Source organism: Festucalex cinctus, chromosome 13 (genome assembly GCF_051991245.1).
Source record: "Festucalex cinctus isolate MCC-2025b chromosome 13, RoL_Fcin_1.0, whole genome shotgun sequence".
Classification (NCBI taxonomy): domain Eukaryota; kingdom Metazoa; phylum Chordata; class Actinopteri; order Syngnathiformes; family Syngnathidae; genus Festucalex; species Festucalex cinctus.
In genome coordinates, this window is record NC_135423.1 from 10,683,270 (window position 1) to 10,704,721 (window position 21,452).

The 21,452-nt window shown below is 38.9% G+C and overlaps 3 protein-coding genes across 4 annotated transcripts in view; 2 read left to right on the forward strand and 1 right to left on the reverse strand.

The window, feature by feature from the left end:
- Positions 1–680: 680 nt before the first annotated feature.
- On the forward strand, positions 681–9,814 carry rab4b (RAB4B, member RAS oncogene family). 2 transcript variants are annotated; one of them, XM_077540992.1, is made up of 8 exons: positions 681–892; positions 4,760–4,840; positions 4,975–5,089; positions 5,180–5,242; positions 6,016–6,170; positions 6,245–6,340; positions 7,954–8,123; positions 9,688–9,814. In XM_077540992.1, the coding sequence occupies exons 1-7, from the start codon at positions 877–879 to the stop codon at positions 8,067–8,069; spliced, it is 642 nt and encodes a 213-aa protein (XP_077397118.1). In that variant the 5' UTR covers positions 681–876; the 3' UTR covers positions 8,070–8,123; positions 9,688–9,814. The 2 variants fall into 2 exon arrangements, with proteins under 2 accessions (XP_077397118.1, XP_077397117.1); XM_077540991.1 differs by having other exon boundaries at positions 682–892; positions 8,201–9,814.
- A 1,193-nt stretch (positions 9,815–11,007) lies between these two features.
- Positions 11,008–14,482, reverse strand: ap2s1 (adaptor related protein complex 2 subunit sigma 1). The gene is made up of 5 exons (XM_077540994.1): positions 14,321–14,482; positions 13,832–13,981; positions 13,307–13,420; positions 12,835–12,894; positions 11,008–12,150 (listed from the first exon to the last, which is right to left on the reverse strand). Exons 1-5 carry the CDS (start codon positions 14,321–14,323, stop codon positions 12,049–12,051), a joined length of 429 nt encoding a protein of 142 aa, XP_077397120.1. The 5' UTR covers positions 14,324–14,482; the 3' UTR covers positions 11,008–12,048.
- A 3,186-nt stretch (positions 14,483–17,668) lies between these two features.
- Positions 17,669–21,452, forward strand: part of arhgap35a (Rho GTPase activating protein 35a) — a 58,605-nt gene continuing 54,821 nt past the window's right edge. Inside the window, exon 1 of the mRNA XM_077540239.1 lies at positions 17,669–18,360. The gene's annotated coding sequence lies outside the window, so the exon portion shown is untranslated. The remainder of the gene's footprint in view (positions 18,361–21,452) is intronic.

The following is a 21,452-nucleotide window of genomic DNA, read 5'->3' on the forward strand; positions in this document are numbered from 1 at the left end:
TTTGCCTACCATCTTGTGGCTCTTTGTGGCACATGCAGCCATACTGTTGATAAATTTAAGTCACTCAATCAATCCTATTGTTTAAATGAACTATGCCTTGATTGGATCATTGATTTTATTTAGTAGACTCAATCTGTCCTTTCTTAATATTTTTCTGTGCGATCTATTAGTATAAGCAGTTGGCAAACTAGCGTTAAATGGTGCTTTACTGCCCCCAATTGACATTATCCTTCCACTGCAAGGACCCAATAGATGTTGGTCGTTGTGCAGTGTGCTGCCGCCATCTAGCGGTGAGGCTCTAAAATGCACGGCCATGTAAAATTTCGCTTGAATCTAAAAAAAAAAAAAAAAGTGACGTCAAGTCATCTACTGGGGTCTCGTATCTAGCTAGTCAAGGTACTCGTATCTATATTTTTGAAATATTTTATGTTAACTTTTTATTTTCAAATTTTTGTCTCACTGAAGGTGAGTCAGTTTAGTGCTATAAACATACAAGAAATAAACATACAAGAATCTGAAGCTATTTAGTGTTTCACGTCTATTCTGCCATATTTTTACAGATTATTTATTCCATGGAAAGAAGCAGTTAAAAGCGAAGGGATAATTATTTTCTCATTTGGTTACTTCAAATATCTATCAATTAAAGCACAGTGGATCCTTGATTTCCAACTGACCATGAAGCCAACATTTTGGGCGACGCATGACGTCATGACGTACCTCCCAGGTTTGGCTTGGCTCAGTTGGCTGTGGCCGAAGCGAAGCCAAAGCAGCTCAGACGGTATCAGACAGCATTAAAAAGGGTGAAAAAACGACTGTCTAACGAGGCAACCGTGAAAACGGTCCAAGTGACTCCTCTAATACGGCGAGGGGGCCAACATGTCCGAGACATACGGTATGTCTGTTTTTTTTGTGAGGGGGGTATTTTAATTGGCTGCGGAAGCCTCGAATGTTAACGTTATACAGCTCAGCTGTGATGTGACAGACGCGTAGCTATGCGGCTAACTAGCTAGCTAACACGTTAGCTTGCTCGCTCACAGTGGTAATTAATCATGTCTGAATGGCACTGACTTTTTATTTCAAGACGCTGTTTGCGTGTGTGTTGGTGTTCCATTACGATACACACCCCGCTTCCGTATACTGATCGGCACCACTGGCAGGTGAAAGTTAGTCAAACTTCAGGTGCGGTGAAAAGACATTGAGCGCCATAAAATGACTATAATGTGACAAGAAATCAATTATAATGTATTGTGCCTATATCTACATGACTTGGCGCTAACCTGGCCTACTGCATCAGGAAGTTGGACAGCTGTTTGTTTTTTCTACCTGCACAGCAATGCCTGATAGTGGTGCCTTCACTTACTGTGCTCAAATCCTCTTGTCAATGACATTAATTCGTTACAGCCACGCAAATAACTAAAAAAAAAAATTAAAAAGTTCATTATTATTATTATTATTATTATTATTATTATTATTATTATGAAGAAGAAGAAGAAAACTAGCAATAATATTGGTCCATTTTTGTAATATATTTCAACTACCGTACATAATACAGTTGGCCCCAACTATTCGCAATAGATTGAGACTGGCTCATAAGTAGCAAAAATCTGTCAATAATTGACGCTCATTCAATTGCATTGCGAGGAGCGAGGAGAGGAACTGACTGATACAATTTACTACTACACTCTCTGGAAAAAAAAAAGTCACTCCTCACCCTCTTTTTATTTGGTTTCCACGCCCCTAGTTACATGGGTGTTCCAACCCTAATAATGCAAATGCAAATGCAAAACATAGTTGGAACACAGTGTACTTAACGAAAATGTGCACTGCCATCCAACATTATTGAGTTGTAATTACAATTAATTAAGAATACAATGAGTTTGATTATTTTGCCGCATGAAAAATGGAATTCTTTCATTAGATAATAAAAATGTCATTTCTTTAGGTACATGTTAAATATCGCAATAATATTGATATCGCTATGTTCAGCAACTAGATCGCATATCGCATATTTTTCCAATATTGTGCAGTCCTAATATTAAGTTGTTTAATGGTTTCTAATTAATTACCGCAACATCGATCTTAGTTATGATGTTTTTCTTTGTGTGTTTTTATTAAGCTAGTAGAGTTACTAAAACTATTTTATTTGTAAGTCAGGTCACTCGTAAGTGTATGTACTGCTAGTTGTCATACAATAATGAAGCAGATATTTGCACGTAATTTTCAGTGGTCACACCACACGTGTCCGTCTCTTGTATGAAACTGTATCCCAGCATGCAGTATTTATGTGCTAATGGTCTGATCTAATAGCCATTTATTGATCCCTGACTTTTCTCTTTTATTATCCATTTCAGTGGAGGTGCAGTTGCCGAACTTGCTAAAAGTGGGTACAGTACTGTACAGTGTAGCTAATATATATATTTGATTTATTTTTGCTTTATTTCTTCCCAAGTGATTGAAATTTTAAAAAGGTACTTGTTTTTTTGTAAATATAATTTGTAATTTACATTCACATCATTTTAATTTACACTATACTGACTTTATGGTGAGGAAGCATAGTGTATTAATTTCATTTAGTGTGTTTTCTCTTACTTTCGCTTCTATTCTCTACTATTTTGCATTGCCGTTAAATCTTTTTTCAATGTTGTGATGCAACAACCACAACATCCTGGTGGGCTGCTGTTAAAATGGCAGCGTTGGCGTGTTGCTGTCACACTGACAGCCTGATTGTCGTTCAAGGGACTGCGGTACGTCTGGGAAGACGCTGAAAAGCTGAGGCAAGCTTTTAGAAACGAAGCGTTTTGATTCTGTTAGCTGTGTTGTCATGGCAGAAGAAAAAAAAAAAAAGCACATCGGTGCCTTCTTTCCTCCGCCGTGTACTACTAATTTAACCTAAACAAAACAACACCTCTGTTTCAGCACAGGTTCAACATGGTCATAAACCTGAGTTCCGAATTGTCTTCTTGTGGGGGAAGAAATCATCATCCACACCTAATTTGGAGGACAAAATGACATCAAATTTGACTTGGGGTGCATAAATCTTTTGTGCTCAAGGGCTAACCCCGCTTCTCACACAAAGTCAGCTGGGATAGGTTCTAGATCCCCGCCTCCTTAATTAGAACAAGCACTATAGAAAATGGATGGATGGATTCGTATGTGACAATGCTCTCAATTTCAGACTCAAGCAAGAAGCTTTAGCAGGGAAGGTTTGAACTTTAACACATTTGGGATTCACAGTTATTTCAGGTTATTCTTTTACAGCATGGCGCATGCATGCACACACATACACACACACATGCACATTTTCCCCTAGAAAGTAATAGAATATATAAATAATCCATTTGTCAGTTATCATGAACTTGCTTCACTGGACTATACACACTATTTTAAAGTAATATTTTTAACATTCCTAAATGACATACAAACATTGAAAAAAAAAAAAAAAAAACTAGTAAAAAAAAAACATTCAGCCATTTTCCATAGCTCTTGTTGTAGATGAGCTGGAGTCTATCCCAAATGACTTTGGACTGGAGGTGGTGTAAACTCTGGACTGGTCGCAGGACAACCACAGAGCACATAAAGACAAACGAGCGTACCTGCTCACATTTTTTCCTCATAACATTATTACCGACAGTACAACCAAGACCTCCCTTTACCCAGAACTCAAAGATCCTGGGCTTGTTGGTGGAAAGGCAGCTAATGGGTCGGTTCACAAGCATATTACGTTCCCCCTCATCTGACCATTAGCGTGGATTTTAAACATAGAAGGGCCAAAACATGCCTTGTGAGAATTAAATTGCACTAAAAAACTAGCCACCAGATGGTGCTCGAACTGCACAAATGTAAATCAACCTGTCATTTTTTTTTAACAGATGTGCTTCTTTTAATATCGTGACATGACGACGACAATATTGTGGCAGTTTTAATTTCGCGATATCACAACGTTGCCATTATCGTTACAGTCCATCCCTAGTTATTAGTTTTGTCCACTAGGGGTCACTCTCCTCACATTCTACTATTGTATCCCTATTGTAATGTATTGTATTGCTGTTAATCTTTTTGTTATGTTAGTGTTGTTGTCTTTCTGTAAAGCGCTTTGTGACAGCTCAGGCTGTTTGAAAGCGCTATATAAATAAAGTTGACTTGATTTGACTAAGTAAGGGTTGCTTTGAACAGAGTGGGGCGTGGTGAGTGATGTGGGTGTCAGGCTGTTGGCGAAAGAGTGTAGAATTGGCTGGCTGTTATTCATTTAATCTTTGCAGCCCTACACAACATGCTGACACTTCAACTTGGAGGTTTTTGTGCTTTTTAGGTGTGTTTTTACAGAATATTTCCATCTGTTGGGGCCTCACAGCACACCAAAGTGTCTCAAATGTCATCAGAACGCATGCTCGCAGCTTTGTGTCATCAGAGCCATCCCGGCTTGGCCTCCTCCGCAACAACAACATCTGTACAAACAGCTGGTCACGGCTTTGGCGCAGTCACCCAAAGCCATGTCGAACAGCTCTAATGCCAAACATGTGCTAAGTTCTGCTGCTTGGCTTTCCAATGCAGCGAGCGCACACAAACCATGTTGTGTGTGTGTGTGTGTGTGTGTGCTCACTGATTAGGAGGTGAAATTAGGGCCTACCAGGAGCTGCCAGAGTAGGAGCTTGATGAGATTAACAGGATTGTCTCTGAGGTTCCAAGTGCCAAGTGCAGTCGGTTCGGGTTGTCCTCTGACATTTGCTTAGCATTGATCTCCCCTCTCCTCTGCTTTCAGACTTTCTCTTTAAGTTCTTAGTGATTGGCAGCGCCGGGACGGGGAAATCCTGCCTCCTCCATCAGTTCATTGAGAACAAATGTGAGTTTTTTTTTTATTTTTTATATGCATATTGTGTTGGTTTCAGATCAAAATATAGAAATGTGCGTGTATATGACAAACAACCACATGATAAGTATTGTCACATCATGAATACTTTTTTTGTGGCTGAGCAGTCAAGCAGGACTCCAACCACACCATCGGTGTAGAGTTTGGTTCCAGAGTGGTGAATGTTGCTGGCAAGACGGTCAAACTACAGATATGGGACACTGCCGGCCAGGAACGCTTCCGGTAAATTCTCACAGCTTCAATTTTGAAGCACATTTTGTATGTTGAAGGTTTGAGAATTTGTTGAAAAGTTGCTGTATGTATGCCTTTTAGTTCTGTGACGCGCAGCTACTATCGCGGAGCAGCTGGAGCGCTTCTTGTCTATGATATTACCAGGTAAAATATTTTTGTTTATCTTATTGAATGGTGAGAGTAAAATGGTGTTTTAAAACTTTATCAAGCAGACACACAAGATCTCGAGAAATTGATTTTTGATTTGTTATTTTGGTAAATTAATGGTGTTCTTTACTACACAATATTATGTTGATGTGCGCGTAATACTTGTCATATTTCAGTAAGTTTTGGTCCATTGAAATGAACCATATTTATATTATTCCCAAATACGAGCATACGATTTTTTTTTTATCTAAAATTAAAAAAAAAACAATGATACTCGAGCTTCATTCATGTCTCACATTTGAAGCTCTTCAGCTCCACCTACAGTCCTAAAGTGTGGATTGTTTTCGTCTTGTTCCAGGTGAAGAAAATAGAATATCATGTACATACACATGTTAAACAAATCAGGATGATTAGTCTCTTATACCATATGAGCCATGTTCTCCACTCCACAGGTTAACAAAATGAATTCCTGATAATACATTTTGCGTGTATGTAAAATTGCCTGGAATCCAAAATGAATGTAAAATTAATGATTTTTTTATTGGCTGAGTGGGTATAAATGGTCTATGTACTCTTTCCTGTTGCCAGGTTTTGTGATTTAAAAAGTATAAGTGTCCAATGAAACCATTTTTTTAAAGGTTATAATTCTAAAAGGTATGTTTGGTGCAAAAATTGCTCATCACCAAAAATAAATAAATAAAAAATAAAAGTACCAACAGTGAAGCTAGGCTATATCTTTTGTCCATGTGTCCCTGTGCCATGTCCTCCAGCCGAGAAACATACAATGCCCTGACCAACTGGCTGACAGACGCACGCACACTAGCGAGTCCCAACATTGTCATCATCCTGTGTGGCAACAAGAAAGATCTGGAGGCCGAGCGTGAGGTCACCTTCCTGGAGGCGTCTCGCTTCGCTCAGGAGAACGGTAACTCAGACGCTCTTGTTTGCTTCTTCATTGTTGTGCTTCCTTCATCGCGCTTCCTTCTTCTGTTTGCACAGAGCTTATGTTCTTGGAGACCAGCGCTTTGACGGGAGAGAACGTGGAAGAGGGCTTCCTCAAGTGCGCCCGCACCATCCTCAACAAGATCGACTCAGGTAATCAGTGTGGGGGAAACACTTTTAAGTTACAAAGAAACTCAAGGTTCTATTTTCAAATCTGGCTCGAGGTGTGATGTCAATCTGCGCAGGGGCAGGTGAGATTAAGTTTTGGTATTTTCGCAGACCTGTACAAGCCAGTGCAGCAACTTTCTCTCGTTCCCTTTAAATGTCCCATGCGAGAGGCACGCTGATAGTCCTTGACATGGCGGAAAAAGACACTGATTTGCTTGAGTACTGCGGCAGGTTGAGGCGCACAAAGAACCTTTATTAGGAACTGCAAGTAGATTTCCACAGGCAGATAGCTGAGCTCACTGGTATGTGAAGTGTGTACTTGGAGAATGTACGTACATGTTTGATCAATTGGATTTTTATCTTTGTGACAGGGTAATGAACTAATTTTCTCCCAAAAACGTATAAACACGATCTATTTTTAATATTGCTATGGTCACAAAAACATGTTTTTTTTTGTTTTCTTTTTTTTTTATGCTAGAGCATACAGAAGGCTTTGATGCAGCCTCTGACCTGAACAGGTCACTTAAAGCAATTGTAGTTATTACAAAAAACGGCCAGCAGGTGGCAGCAGAGTGTAAGAGATCAGCCAGGGCCATGTTGCAACAAGCTCTTTTCCCCACTGTTTTCAACAGGTTTGTAAATAATGATGAAACCTAGCTATATTCTAATGCTAATTGCTTCAAAATGGAAACAGATAGAAACATACTTTTTACTTTATGATGAAAGAAGAGATGCTAATCTTTCTTTTGGTAGGGTCCATGTTTTTGTAACAATAGAACACAATATTCTGTGGGCCTTGCAAAATCAATCAACATCCAGTAAATCGGCAGGTTGCTTCAGTGAAAATGGATGGGAGTCAATGAGTTAAAAATATGCTGAGACAATGTGGTTGCACAATTGTGCACACCCTCATAACCGGTTACGTGACTGTGTTCAGAATCAGCTGACCACATTCGAACTCATGTTAAATGGGAGTTTGCATTTATTGGCCACCATTTTAAATACCTCTGGCTAACCCCCAAATGAAGTTCAGATGATCTAATAGGCTTTTCCTGACATTTGTATAGTCTTACCATAGAAAGCTTCCACAGCATCAGAGGGATTTCATTATTCTGAGGTATTGGAGAACAGTACAAAAAGATTTCCTAGGCATTAAAGATATTACAGGGACTCTTCGAATAACGGCGGAGTTTCGTTCCTATGCTGGCGATGTAACCTGAATTTCACTGAAGTTGGATTTCACCGTTAAAGTCAATATTTACATCAAAATACTTTGTACATTAATTTAAAAAAAATAAATAAATAAAATGTGACGCGCCTGATGGCAACCTGACCGACCTGCTAGATGTACGTCCGTTGCTGCAGGTAACAACACAACTTTAAATAACACTAAGAACTTTAAAGAGAAAGTCTGAAAGCAGAGGAGAAGGGAGTTCCAGAATTTCTGGCAAATAAGTACGTTTGTTTAGTACATGCACCACATTCTTGAGTGGGGGCATGACAGCTGATAATCTGCTGATTTCTTTGCAAGTGAGCAAATTTACAAACTCAGCTGGGCATTCATTCATTAAATAATTATTCCCCTCCACCTTCTGCAGGCGAGTTGGATCCAGAGAGGATGGGCTCGGGCATCCAGTACGGAGACGCTTCGCTGAGGCAGCTGCGACAGCCGCGAGGCAGCACGACACAGAACAAGCAACAGTGTAGTTGCTAGGGTTGCGCACTCCTCCCCACCTCCTCATCCAGCCCACGACGACGTCCCGTACAGGTCAGTGAGTCCTTAGCAAACCCTTTTGCTGGAGCCAGTGGATGTGTTTTAAGTCTCCTTTCTCTTCTGTGTGTCAGCTCCAGGTGTTTTGGGGTGTCTCTCACACACCCCGGAGCACCTGGATGAGTGCGCACGGAGACCACTGCAACTCCTGGGCCTTACCCCCTGGTAAGGCGTATTTATATGTGAGGACGTGCTGGGATGGTCTTCAGTTCTTACCAGATATGGCTAAGTCAAGTTGTTTGTATGGGCTGTCCTATTCATTTTTTTTTCCTGTGCTTGTAATCCAGTTTTTTAGTTTGACACACAGCCGAAATTTGCACATCTTTGGTTTATAAATTATTCTTGTTGATTGACACATTGCAGAGTGTGCTCTCTTTTCAGCACTTGACTATTTGTAGACTTTTTTTTTTTTTTTTTTTTTTTTTTTTAATGGAGCTACTGTATTTAAATAGGATAAATTTATGATGCTATTGCAAAGCTTATCCTCAATTCAAAGCTTAAGTTTTGGCGTCAAATTGCACTATTATGACAAGGTAAGTATTGGCCTTGTTTCAATTCCTATTTGAGTAGATTGATGCAATTTTGAACCTATAGTTTCTGGGCCGAAAAGCACAAACTCAACTCAACTTTATTTATAAAGCACTTTAAAACAAGCGTTGCTGCATACAAAGTGCTGTACATGGAACAGAAATTGGTCATGCAGTAAAGAATAAGTAGATATAATAAGATAACAAAGGTAAAGCTAGCTCATGCTGTAGTTGGCCCAAGTGGAAGTTGTACTAACGGACCTCCCAAAACACTCCTCATGCACATGCGATCTTCAGACGTCACAGGAAGCCACATTTGCCACAGCTCCCTCAACAACGCTCGTATGTGTTTTTTTTCACTTTACTCTTGCCAAGCACACGAGCAGCTCGGAGCTCACCCACGTGTTATTGAGAGAGCAACGGGGAATTTTCTGGCTTCTCTACACCGCAGCCGGCGAGCTTCGTGGGGCTGCTGAGGCCGCGAGGGTGAGAAAACAAAACAAACCAAAAAAAAAAAAAAACAGCCACTCAAGATCAGAGTGACCCAAAACCAACAAACACGTTTATAAGGTCATCTCCTCGCATGTGTTTGTGTTCTCACACATACACAATCATATCGAGTGAACAGGCCAGCACACTTGAAGCAAAGATACAGTGAATCATACAAATGGGAGGTAATATACATCTATAAATGTACAATATGTCAAGAAATTGTCATTCTTTCTCTAATAGTTTTTATACTTCTGTGTGGAGGCATATTTGGGTCACACTGACGAGAAAAGCAATAGTTGAGACTTAAGTCAAAATGTTATTTGGGGGGGGGGAGAATTCAGGGGAGCGGTGAGTTGTTGTTTGGCCAAACGTGCTCTGTGATTGGCTGGCGACTGGTCTATGGTGTACCCCAACACTCACTCAAAGTCAGCTGGGATTGGCAACAATATAAAATCTATGGATGGTAGTTCAGCACTGCTTTCTTATTTTTAAATTCTGCTTTTCCTTGCCACTGTTTTGACTTTCGAACTCTTTCTTTTCAGTGTGGCCTGAGCACTCCTTTCCTTCTGCAAGTGCACTTTTACTTTCCAGATGTCTTGTTTATACGCTGTAACTTTAGAATTGTACATTTTCATTTGACTTGAAGCTGTAATAAATGTTTTAACTGTAGATGTCATCATTTCTTACTATGGAACAACTTGTGTGACATTGACAAGATGCAGTACCTGTTTTTTGTTTTGTTTTTGTTTTTCTCTTGGCAGAGTTTGTATAAAACATGCAGCCGGTATTTTCTGATGTCATCCAGTCTGCATTGATCCCGCACTCGGTTGTTTCTTGGTAACAAATGCCACATAATCTTAAATAGCACTGTACATGTATGTTGTAAATAAGAGTTGTCTTTAGAGGGTGAGTGTTGCTTATTGATTGTATTGATTATGCAATCCCCAGTAAATCTGCTTGTCTTTTTCCAGTGAAAATTCGGCACCTTGTCATTTGATGTCTCTGACCTCTTAACAGGCTTCTTTCTTAAAATCACACAAATAAATCTCAATGGGTGCTTTGGCACGCCCTGATATCATACAATGGTTTCATATCACCTACACTATGGAGCAGTTTGTCTTTAAGAAGCAACAGAGCGAGGTTATAATATCACTGGGCTCGTGTGATGAACAGTAAATGGCCGCCGCGGTGCCCCAATCGTCTTGATTTATGCCCCTGGCTCAGTTCAGTTTCAGCTTGAGTGGTTTTATGTAGCTGGAGTGGATCTATCGACTGATTTATTGATCTTGGCCAGGCTGTTGCGGTGACCTCATGATTCAATTGTAGGAGGAAATTGTGATACTGATGGTCTGCCACTAGATGGTGTTAAGTCACCGGCTTTCACACCATATTACGTCATGACTTTATTAATCCGTAGGGCAGCGCTGTGGACTTGTGTAGTGTTGCCACATTTTATTTGAGCCAAGGCATATACAGACCTGCCATCAGTGAATATTAAGTTACCAAATTCATTCTGGACAAAATCAATGAGTCAAGTATCCCTTTCAGTGTAAAATTCTCACTTCGTTAAATGCTATTTCTCTCGGAATGTAGTCACCTTTATTGCAGTGAAATTTTCAATTTTCTGGAGGGGGGAAAAAAACTCAATGATTTTAGTTGAAATTCCTCGTAGTTTAAAGATTTTTAAAAAGGTAATTTTACTCATATATACCAATAAATGGCAAAATCAGAGAAAATGACCATTTTGCAGTGATCTCTTATTTTCCCCTAGAGCTGCATATCAAGGATTGTGTTCTCTACATCATTGTTCCGGGGACCTCAGGTGGATATGCAAGGATATACTAAGTGCTTTAGCACCACCATTACAAGTTCAACACAAGGTTTTATTTCCAAGGTAATCTTCTTACTAATTTGCACCACAAGTTCTAAGTGATTTTCATCAGGTGTGACTTTAGTTGGGATTAAAATGAGTCTATGCACTGCTTTACAAATATTTGCACTTGTACATGACATGTAATAAAAAAAAATAGGTTAAAACTGTTCTCATACATTTTTTTATTTACACAAAATGGGGCATGTATTTGAGCTAGGAGACAATACTGCAAATAATAATAATAATAAAAAAAAGACTTCCAACACTCTTGGATGGAAACTAAAGGGAAGCAGTACATATTTAACCAATCAACGTAAAATACAAAAACATCAGAAACCATCTTTGATTATGGTTGACGTTAGGCTATGAGAGATGGTTTCACGAAGCCAATAAGTAACTGGCATTAATCTAATGACTAAATACTGTTTGAAGAGCACATGTAGTGTGCTCTGGAATGAATGCTTAATTTTATAGCCAGCAATTATTTTAACATACAAGTATACATATGCACAAACCATACTACACCACACATCACAGTACTGCTTTTATAAAAAATGACAAACAAGCACCACGTAATGTAGGGTAGAACACGACATCATTTGAAATGCCATTGCAATGAGGCGGCCATCTTGTGACATGACAGGTCATCACACATTCGCCCGGAGTACACTCGTCCGAGTCCCTCTGAAGGGCCTGTAATTAAACATAATGGCGAGCCACATGTAAAATGCCCATGACGAGTACGATATGACATCAGTGGCAGCTTTTAAAAATCACTTTTAAGTGCTGGATGCACTGATTATGATGGTGCTTGTTCATGACAGTAGTGCTCTGAGATGAAGGTTAATTAGGGGAGCTGGATGTGAACACCGTTGTCAAGTGACTGGAAGAGACAACTCACTTCTCCAATTCAAATTTCATATTGGGGGTTACGAGCAGTTGCGACGCTAGCCGAAATATCACAAAGAATTTCAAATGTCTAGGAACTCCGCTTCATCCACAGGAGGGAAGCGAGGAACATGTTTGTTTTCTATTCGAGCGACTGGAGCATGAGGAGCTGCTTGAGGACCTTGGTCTGGCTGGTCTCCCTGATCTCGCCGGCGAGGAACATTTCGTCCACCACCGTGTACACCTGGAGGGAGACATGGCTCGGTTAGGACAGACGGCGTCCGATATACAGCAAGAGCAGCCGCAAGGGGAAGTGAAGGACAAAAATAGTCAGAGTACCACAAACCACGGACTGAAAGTAGACGTGACATTATCTCCTTCCCTACTCTTATAAAGACTTCCTGGAGTGTTGCCTCACCAAATGACAACTTGCAAAGTCGTCATATTTTAAAATAAACTCCAACTGACCTAACACAGTGAGGCATCATGTATTTGGACGGCGACAGCCCAATAGAGCATAATTTTCCACTTAGACTTAGACTTGACCAAAGTAAAGGTGTCAAGACCCACAAAGAGAAATTGAATGTGAAAACAATCACATCAATTGTCAAAATTCTACAAACTATTAGAAATGGTTGACTGTTTTATTGCACATTTATTGTGGTGAGGCACGACAGAAAAAAACAACAATTGTCCAATTACTTCTGGACTTGTTTATTATTCAGCTCCAGAAAAAAACATGGCAAGTGTTAAATTAATACGTGGGCGTCAGTTAAGTTTAAGACGAAGTAATTAGAAAGAGCGGCAACAGCAGTTGGGAGTTGCTTGTTGCTAAGCACTTGCCTTAACCTTCCAATGAACAACTACCGTAGGTGTAAATTACACAAGAGAAGGAGCCATGTTCATTGTCTTTTTTTAAGGTGCTTACCTTGTAGAAGTTGAAGACGAGGTCCAGTTCACACACGTTGTGAAAGTACTCGTTGAGTACCTTGGGGGAAGAGGACAAAATTCAAGTCTTGTGAGTTCACACTGAAATGACAACATGCTGCCTCTCACAGGTCAGTCTCAGTACTACAAGAGACATCTGGTTTGGTGGGAGAGACTCGTGACTGTCAGTCAAGACAGATGTGTGTATAGTTTAATTAATAAAATTAATGATGGGGCATATAATCCACAAAACGTGCATACTGCACAAATACTGTAATAGCATATCTAATACATCTATCAACAATGTACTTCCCACAAGAATGTAATGAGGTGCAGCAGCCAAGAGAATGGTAATGATAATCATTAACAGACATTCCGGAACACAATCAGAGCATAAGAACTAAATCATCATAGTTGACTTACTGAGTAGCTCTACTGTACATAACATCATGCTGACTGTCTGTGTTTGTTACCTCTACAAAGTTGTGGATTCCCTCGAGATATGCCAGGTTATTATCAGTCACGTCAACACAAATGCAGAAGTAGAGTCCCGCATAGCGCCGGTAGATGATTTTGAAGTTTCGGAACTGTGGAAACAACATGTGTTAGCATATATAGTAGATATATTAAATGAATAAATATATAATAATAATGTTGAAATGCCATGTTTTTGTAATATAAAAAGAGACGAAGATAAATCATTACAAAGCTGCTTCCACCATTAATGTGACGTATAACCTGTACAACTCAATTTGGGGGGGACATCTTTTCAACAGAAACGGAAAGTGTCCAACTAAAGGAGTATGTGTCACAACTGAGTCCAAAATGGAATAAAATTGTTCAAGAAAGGAAAGTGTTGCTTAAAAATAATCAGAAAACATTTCCCACGAGAGAGCCACAGGAAAGAAAATGTATAACTGTTCCGAAAGTTTTGTCAATGGATAGACACTCCAAATTGCTTCTTGATTTCAATACGGATCCGCAATTAATTAACTCACCTCCACAAAGTTGGTGTGCTTGGCATCTCTGACAGTCACCACTGCGTGCACCTCCTCGATCAACTTCTGCTTCTCGTCATCGTCAAACTGCATGTACCATTTGGCGAGTCGTGTCTTGCCGGCTCGGTTCTGGATCAGAATGAAGCGGATCTAAAATGGACAAAATGCTATGAGACGACGGGAAATGCATCAGTTACATCAGATTGTCATGATATCAAGCTTAGACTCGCAGTGGACATTAGGAGAACGATTTCATTCAAATGTACACTTCTTGTTAGCAATAGCCAAGTGCAAGCGAGTACTAGATCCGTCACACCCATTTGACTAATTTTTATGACTTATATTGCTTCTATGATCATGGTGAAAATTATCTTGTTTGAATAGTAGTCTGTGCATTTAACCAAGCGGCTATGGCTATGTTGTCAAATGGTTAGCATGCTCGCGGCAATGGGCAACAATATGCATTACATTAATCCACGACATATTTACCATGTTCGTCTCCTAATTGAGGACCTTATACACTCCAGCAAGGCACGTTCGTGGAATACGATGCCGCTCGTTTGCTCCAATACATAAGTAATTCTTCCGTCCGCTCGCCCGCTATCTTTTCCAAGCTAACAGGAAGTGGGTGAAAAGGCGTTGCATGCTGGGGGAAGTAGTTTTCACAACCGCGTTTGGCGCGTCCCGCGAGTGCTTTTAAACTACAAGAACCAGAATCCGTCAGTAATGGACTTTTCCTCACATGATACTGAACAAGACTCATTTGTGATAGTTTTTCAAAACGGTGTAATGAAACGTTATGACATTAGAATGAGTACTGTCAAGTTGAGCTGCTTAGCACGCATATAAAGCCGTGAATTCATTTTTGGTAACTTATGGTGACTAATTTTATTGGGAAAATTATTATTGTTATTATTATTATTATTATTATTATTATTATTATTATTATTATTATTATTATTATTATCATCATTGATAATAATAATAATAATAATAATTTTGACATTAAACGAGACAGATGACATGTTAATCTTTCAGAAACTTGTATTTGTAGGACTCAAGCAGCATAATAATAATAATTGACGAATGAATCATGAAAAAACAAAAAACAAAACTAGAGCTGCGAGCAGCTATAAAGGGCCCTCGCAACCTGGGCCACGTTGGGGTATTTGCATGTCGGGGTACTGGCATGTTGGGGTACTGTTTCATAGGAAACCGTCTAAATTGTAAATGTTTTTGACATGCTTTGTGTTTGCAAAGTTTCATGGGAGGCCAAAAATGATGCACAATTAAAATCAAAATGGATTGGCACATGGCTATAGAATACTTTTTGCCGATTCGATTTTTGCCGATTCGATTTTTGCCGATTCGATTTTTGACAATTTTTGGCGATTCGATTTTCGCCGATTCGATTTTCCCGACGATTCGATTTTTTGCATTTCCGATTATTATTATTTTTTATTTTTATTATTATTTTTTTTTGACGATTCGATTTTTTTGACGATTCGTTTTTTTTTTTACGATTCGATCTCGGACGATTCGATTCGATCACATAGACAAATCAAATAAAAAAAAAAAAAAGAAAAAAAAAAGAAAAATCTGCTCATGACCCCAAACACTCATCTGTGAAAAAATTCAGTGCAGGTAATGTCATGACTTGGTATTGCATGGCTTGTGTTGACTTGACCTTTTAACACAACGTAGCAAAGAAAATAAACACACTGCTATGCATGAACAATGTATGGAAATAGATAAAGGCAAAGAGAAAAACACACGTCACCTTGCTCATTTAACTTCTCTCCAAAATACTGGCATCTCATCTAAAGATGGAAAAATAAAAAATCTAATGTTAAATCTAACCAATAATGAAGGTACCTTTCTATTCATTATTATTATTATTATTATTATTATTATTATTATTATTATTATTATTGCAAAATACACACCAGGCAATTGCAGGTCAAATGTAATTCACATTCACACCCATGGACAAGAACATGCAAACTACAACAAAGGACCCCAAGCCTGGATTTGAACCCTAGAACTTATCGATTGTGAGGCAGACGTGTTGTCTGCCTGAATAACAACCGAAGCATATTTCTCAAATCTTCCATAATTTGGTTTGATGATTGAAAGTAATTGAATTGGTATTCATTCTCTGAGTTTAAATGATGTGCATCTAGTATACAGCAAAGTCATGGCCTTGGAATCGCTCAGTGGTCTAGATGGGCAGCCAGTTCAATCGGCCAGGAAGTTTGGACAGTGTTCCCGACTGAGCATTCATTGGCTTTAGATGCGGTGGAGGAACTGGGACTGTCAGTGATTGCGCAACGTTTGAGTGGAGGAATGTATTGTGTTGGCCCTTGAGACCAAAAACTATTTAAGCTGCAAGTCCAGAGAAAGCGATGCGGCAAAATGGATAGGGGGGGAAAAAAAAGACAATGGCAAGGAAAGCAAACTTAGGTATTTAGAACATCTTGATTGTAATAGTTTTTCTAATTCAAACTAATAGTTGACTTGTGTTCAGGCCAAGGCAGGAAGAAAAACAAAACGGATGAAAAACAGAGGCAGATTTTTTAACTGAAACTTCGACCCCTGTTAATCTTGCTCCGTGTGACTTAGGTCGTGCAAATATTGCTTGAGAGCGACATGGTGTCCGATGTGATTGGACATGAGCTTGTGTGTTTATTCAAGCAAAGGTCAGTGCACTTTGAACACAAACTTGCTGTTTATATTTAATGTACTGATGGTGGAAAACAAAAATGTGAATATTGTTAACTATTGGGGATCCTACATTGGCTCCAACTAAAAAAAAAAACAACAAAAAACTATTCACTATTGTTATTTATTTATTTATCTATTTATTTATTTATTTAAGTAAAAATCTGAAACTAAAATAATTGCCTTTTGCAATTATATAATATTTAGTATAGCCAACATTAATGTTTTATTCATTTAATTAAGTAAACCAAGCACTGTTTTTTAAATCTAAAATTATGATTTATTTATTATATTATTTTTCAATCTTACCCAATATTTTCAAGCACATTGTGCTCGTATTTTGATGTTTTCATTATTATTATTTTTTATTGTATTACGTATTGTATCTAACATTTACTACTTTTTAAGTACATTGTGTTACTTTACGATTACTGTATTATTATGTTATTGTTATTTTAAAATAAATGTTATCTTGTTTTCATTTGGAGCATATTATTATTATTATTATTATTATTACTTTTTGTTTTTATATTAGTAATATTGTCCATCTTTTCTTAATATTATCATTTTCTTTGCATTATTGTTATTGTTGTTGCTGTTATATTATGAATTAATTTATATATCTTAATATTTTTTTTCCTAAATAATATGTATTTAATATGCATCTATGTGTTCCTGTTTTGAAGCACATTGTGGACAATGTACAATACTTAAAAAAAAAGATTTGGCATTCATAAATGTATACTTAACCATATTATTATTATTATTATTATTATTATTATTATTATTATTATTATTATTATTATTATTATTATTATTATTATTACGTATACATTTACGAATTACAAATATAAATTACATGGTGCATTTCCTTTATCAGTTGTGTCACTATGTGTCTATTAATACGAATAAGAGTATAATCCTTAGTAGGGGACTAGTCTCACTTTTTTACGTGAATAAAATATTTCCAAACTGTTGAATTGTAAAGGTATGTCAAACGGAACGTTCACAATATTCAAGAGTGTGGATTATTGGAGAACGTGCGCGCGCGCGCGCGCGATTGAGTGCGAGTGCGTGTTGTAATAGTGTGCATGAACCACTGGGCGAGACTGTCTCTCTGTGTTGGCCGCGAAAGAGGAGGGGAGATGCTGCCTGGAGTCAGGAGAAGGGCCGCCGCCATTATTGGGAAACTGACAAAAAAATAAGACTTTGCCCACACACAGTCACACATTTTTTCTAGCCTGTCAGCAGCTGAACAACACCAGCGAAGAAGACGGGGAATCCAACCTTTTATTTTTCTTTTCTTTCTTTCTTTTTCTTTTTTTCTTTTTTTTGCTCCGCTGGGATCGTTGAAGACAGCTCGCCCCTTTTCCCTCTCCTGGCGAATCTTTTATTTTGGACATAACAAAGGAAATAATAATTGCTCTAAACAACGTGGTGGCGAAGCAAGAAAGACAAGACTCTCGAAAGGACGCTTTTAAAGCAGCAGACCATCCGTTTCCCCCCCTCTTCCTTGTTCATACGTGTGTAGAAGACGACTTTGTGCGGCATTTTGGTCGCTTTCTCCCCCTTAACTAGCATTCAGTTGTTGGTTAGCCCTCCGGTGCACGCACACGCGCACAAACGTTAATGTGAAAACTTCAGACGTGAGCGTACAAAGTGACACGAAATGGACACTTAGACGCTTTTCGCCTCCTAGAAGCGGATACTAATCGATGAGAGTGTTGGAGGGGAGTGTTTTTGTCTCTTTTTAAAGACTGCAAGGAGGGAAAGGAGTGGACGGAATCCGGAGAGGAAGGAATGTTATGGTACGTATGGACTACTTCCTTTTAAATCTTCCCCAATCTGGAGTGTGCTCTGCCAAAATAATGTGTGATTACCATCGCTTATGCTACTTGTTTCACTGCAGTTTGCGAATGTAACAGAGTAATTCCCAATCCCCCCCTCCCAGAAAGGCGTGTGTGATTCTAACCCCTTTCTAGTAATGATCATAAATCATGTAATAGGATTGATGCTTGTGTTCATTTATAGCTGATTCATGGGAAGTTTACAGAGGAGAGGAAGGAGCTCAAAAAGCATGGACGCCATCCAAGCAAACGTTCAAACAATTGTTGGGAGCACAACACTTGGTTGTGTCAGGCCTGGAGAAACACTGCCCAATGTGTGTTGGGTTTATGGAACAATCAGGGGGGGGGGGGGGGGGGGGGGGGCTGCATTTATTTAACTCACGCTTGTGGTTCTTATCATCCAAAATTAACCACAAAGTGAATTTAAGTTATTTGGTTTCAAGTTGTGACATGGACAATTTGGTACCAAACATAAGAACTGAACCAGCGGATAACCTCAATAATATATTTCTATTATTTTCCAACTGGCATGCATCAATTTCATATCACATGTGGAGCTAATGTGGCTCTCATATTTTATGATAATGTCACGGTAGACTTACGAGGGTGACCTCATGTTAACAATTAACATAGCTTTTAATCTATTTCGATGCCAGAGCCAGTCAACCTGTGTCACGCTTACTGCAAAGTGGTCATTGAAGCCACTCCCTTTCTCCCCGCTGGACATCTGGCCACTTCATTCCAGGAGACGTCTCTCTCATACTGCCACACTGGTTAAAGATTGATGCCCACGGATTTGAAGTGAGAGAGCGGTGGCAGGTGCGGGTGCACACTGCTGTGTCATTGCTGAATCAAAGAACGAAACAGGAACTTTAATAGCAGATGAGAATGCTGCTGCTGTTGTTCCCTTTTAAGTAAATCAGTCATCAGGCAACCTGATAGTTATGATAACCAGTGGAGGATTAGAAGAGCGTGTTTAGTGTCTGTAATGTGTCACGTCCCAATAACAGCTCAGACCAAGTGGAAGAAAATGTAATTTAATGCTGGGATGATCTTAAATCAAGTGAGTTCCCAATTTTATGGTGATTCACTAAAGCATATGCATATTTTACAAACCATGTTTCCTCAGAGAGTGGCCTCCAATGCTGCAATTAATTGCCAGATGCTTTATCCACTTGAATAAATTAACACCACACCCCAAATAGATAAGCCAGCACTCTATATTCAGACATTTACGATGGATTTAATTTTTTTTTGCACACTATAGGAGAATAGAATATCAATGCTTACTGAGGAGTCACCGAGATGATGTATAGCACAAGAGTGGTGGTAGTTATCTATTAATTGTTTAAGAATTCTGTTGATCGTGTGGGACTAATGCCAATTCTTGTGTTAACTAGTTTTCTGTCAAAAGAAGACAATAAAAATAATGTCCACAGCAGGAATTTGTGCTACATAAGTGTTATGGGGTGGTAGTGTAGCATTATTATGCCCGGCACTGCACTAGTTTGAAAACTCCAAAGACACACTAAGCAGTACTTTCTTGAGGAGCTGTAGCATTATTTTTTTCTTTGTGGCTAACACTGCACTTAGGCACTTTATGGTCTGGCATAAATTGGCCCTCCCCCACTATATAAGCACTGCATTCCTTCATTCTTATTAGCGGCTATTTGGTGCAACTGCAGTGTTCGACATATGCCTATACCCCAAAAATGCATCTTTCCTGAAGATAGGCTGCTGGCTTGGCGAATTTAGAGCGCCTCGTTGTCAGCCGTGAGTGTGCGCACGTCACGCAGACAAAGAATGTAAGATTGACGTGGGGGGGTGGGGGACTACTAAACAGGCAGTGGACTAGAGCTTCGGGCTGGTGTGGCAGCTTTAGAGTGCCTTGTTGTCATCCATGAGTACACATACATCATGGAAGAAGGCAGAAGAGGAAGGAAAGAAAAAAATAATTAAAAGTTAGACGTGACACAGTGTAGACAGGTTTGAAGGCATTTTAGAGTGCCTTGTTGCAGGGCTGCTCAATTATGAAGAAAATATTAATCCAAATTAATTTGGTAATAATTGCTATCACGATTAGGACAATCATTTGTATTTTGATACGGAACAAGAAAGTGTTTAAATGTAAAAAATATCAAGGCAAATAAATTACTTTGAAACACTAATTATGCAAGTTCCTTTTGGACCCAGCAAGATTTATTAAATTAGCCATTTTACAGTTAAAAAAGGTGCAATATTATACATTTAAACAACTCAAAATTAGTATAATGTTTTATTTTTTGTTTACGATTATGGCGATTTTGTAAATGTGGAGTGTAATAATTGAAATTGTAATTGAATTTCGATTAATTGCACAGCCCTACCTCATTGTGACCCGGTGGGATACTTAGTGTACATAGTACCATACGACTCAAACCTGCACTTGTGGGCAGACAAAGTAGCATCAGTTTGTAGGTTGTAGCAGTGTTGTTTGATTGACAGATGACAGTTGAGCAGCACATAGTAGACATGCCCACAGCAATTTTTCACATTTTTTAAAGCCTCATATTGTATATTTGCTCGTTTTTACTCATTCAAATGTGGCAGGGTTGTTAGCACTGCTCTATGTGCTTTATCAATTTAAGAATACGTTTATTTTTATTTTATAGGGATTTTTAAAAGATAGAAATAATTATTTTTTTATTGTCAACTCCATGGTTGAACAAAGAAATGTAGTGAAATGCCCATCCCGTTGTTTTTTTTGTCCTTTCCAAGCAGATACTTTGACTCATCGTAGCCTACGGTATGTTTGGCAGCATTTTTGATGAGTCTCCCTTACACTGTGCTTCATCAACTGCCTTGCTAGTACTGTGGTGAGAAGTAAGTCAACAAAAATATTTTTTTTTATAGTGGAACACTCATCTTTGCTCCCAGGTAAACTGTGTTAGCAGCTGTCAGCACTTCTGCTCCTTGCCCGATTGGGCTCATTGCAGCACGGCAGTCACATCTCGGTACTCGCTCACCCATGTACCGTCTGCCACCGGGTCGTGTCGATCCGGTCCTGGGAGTGG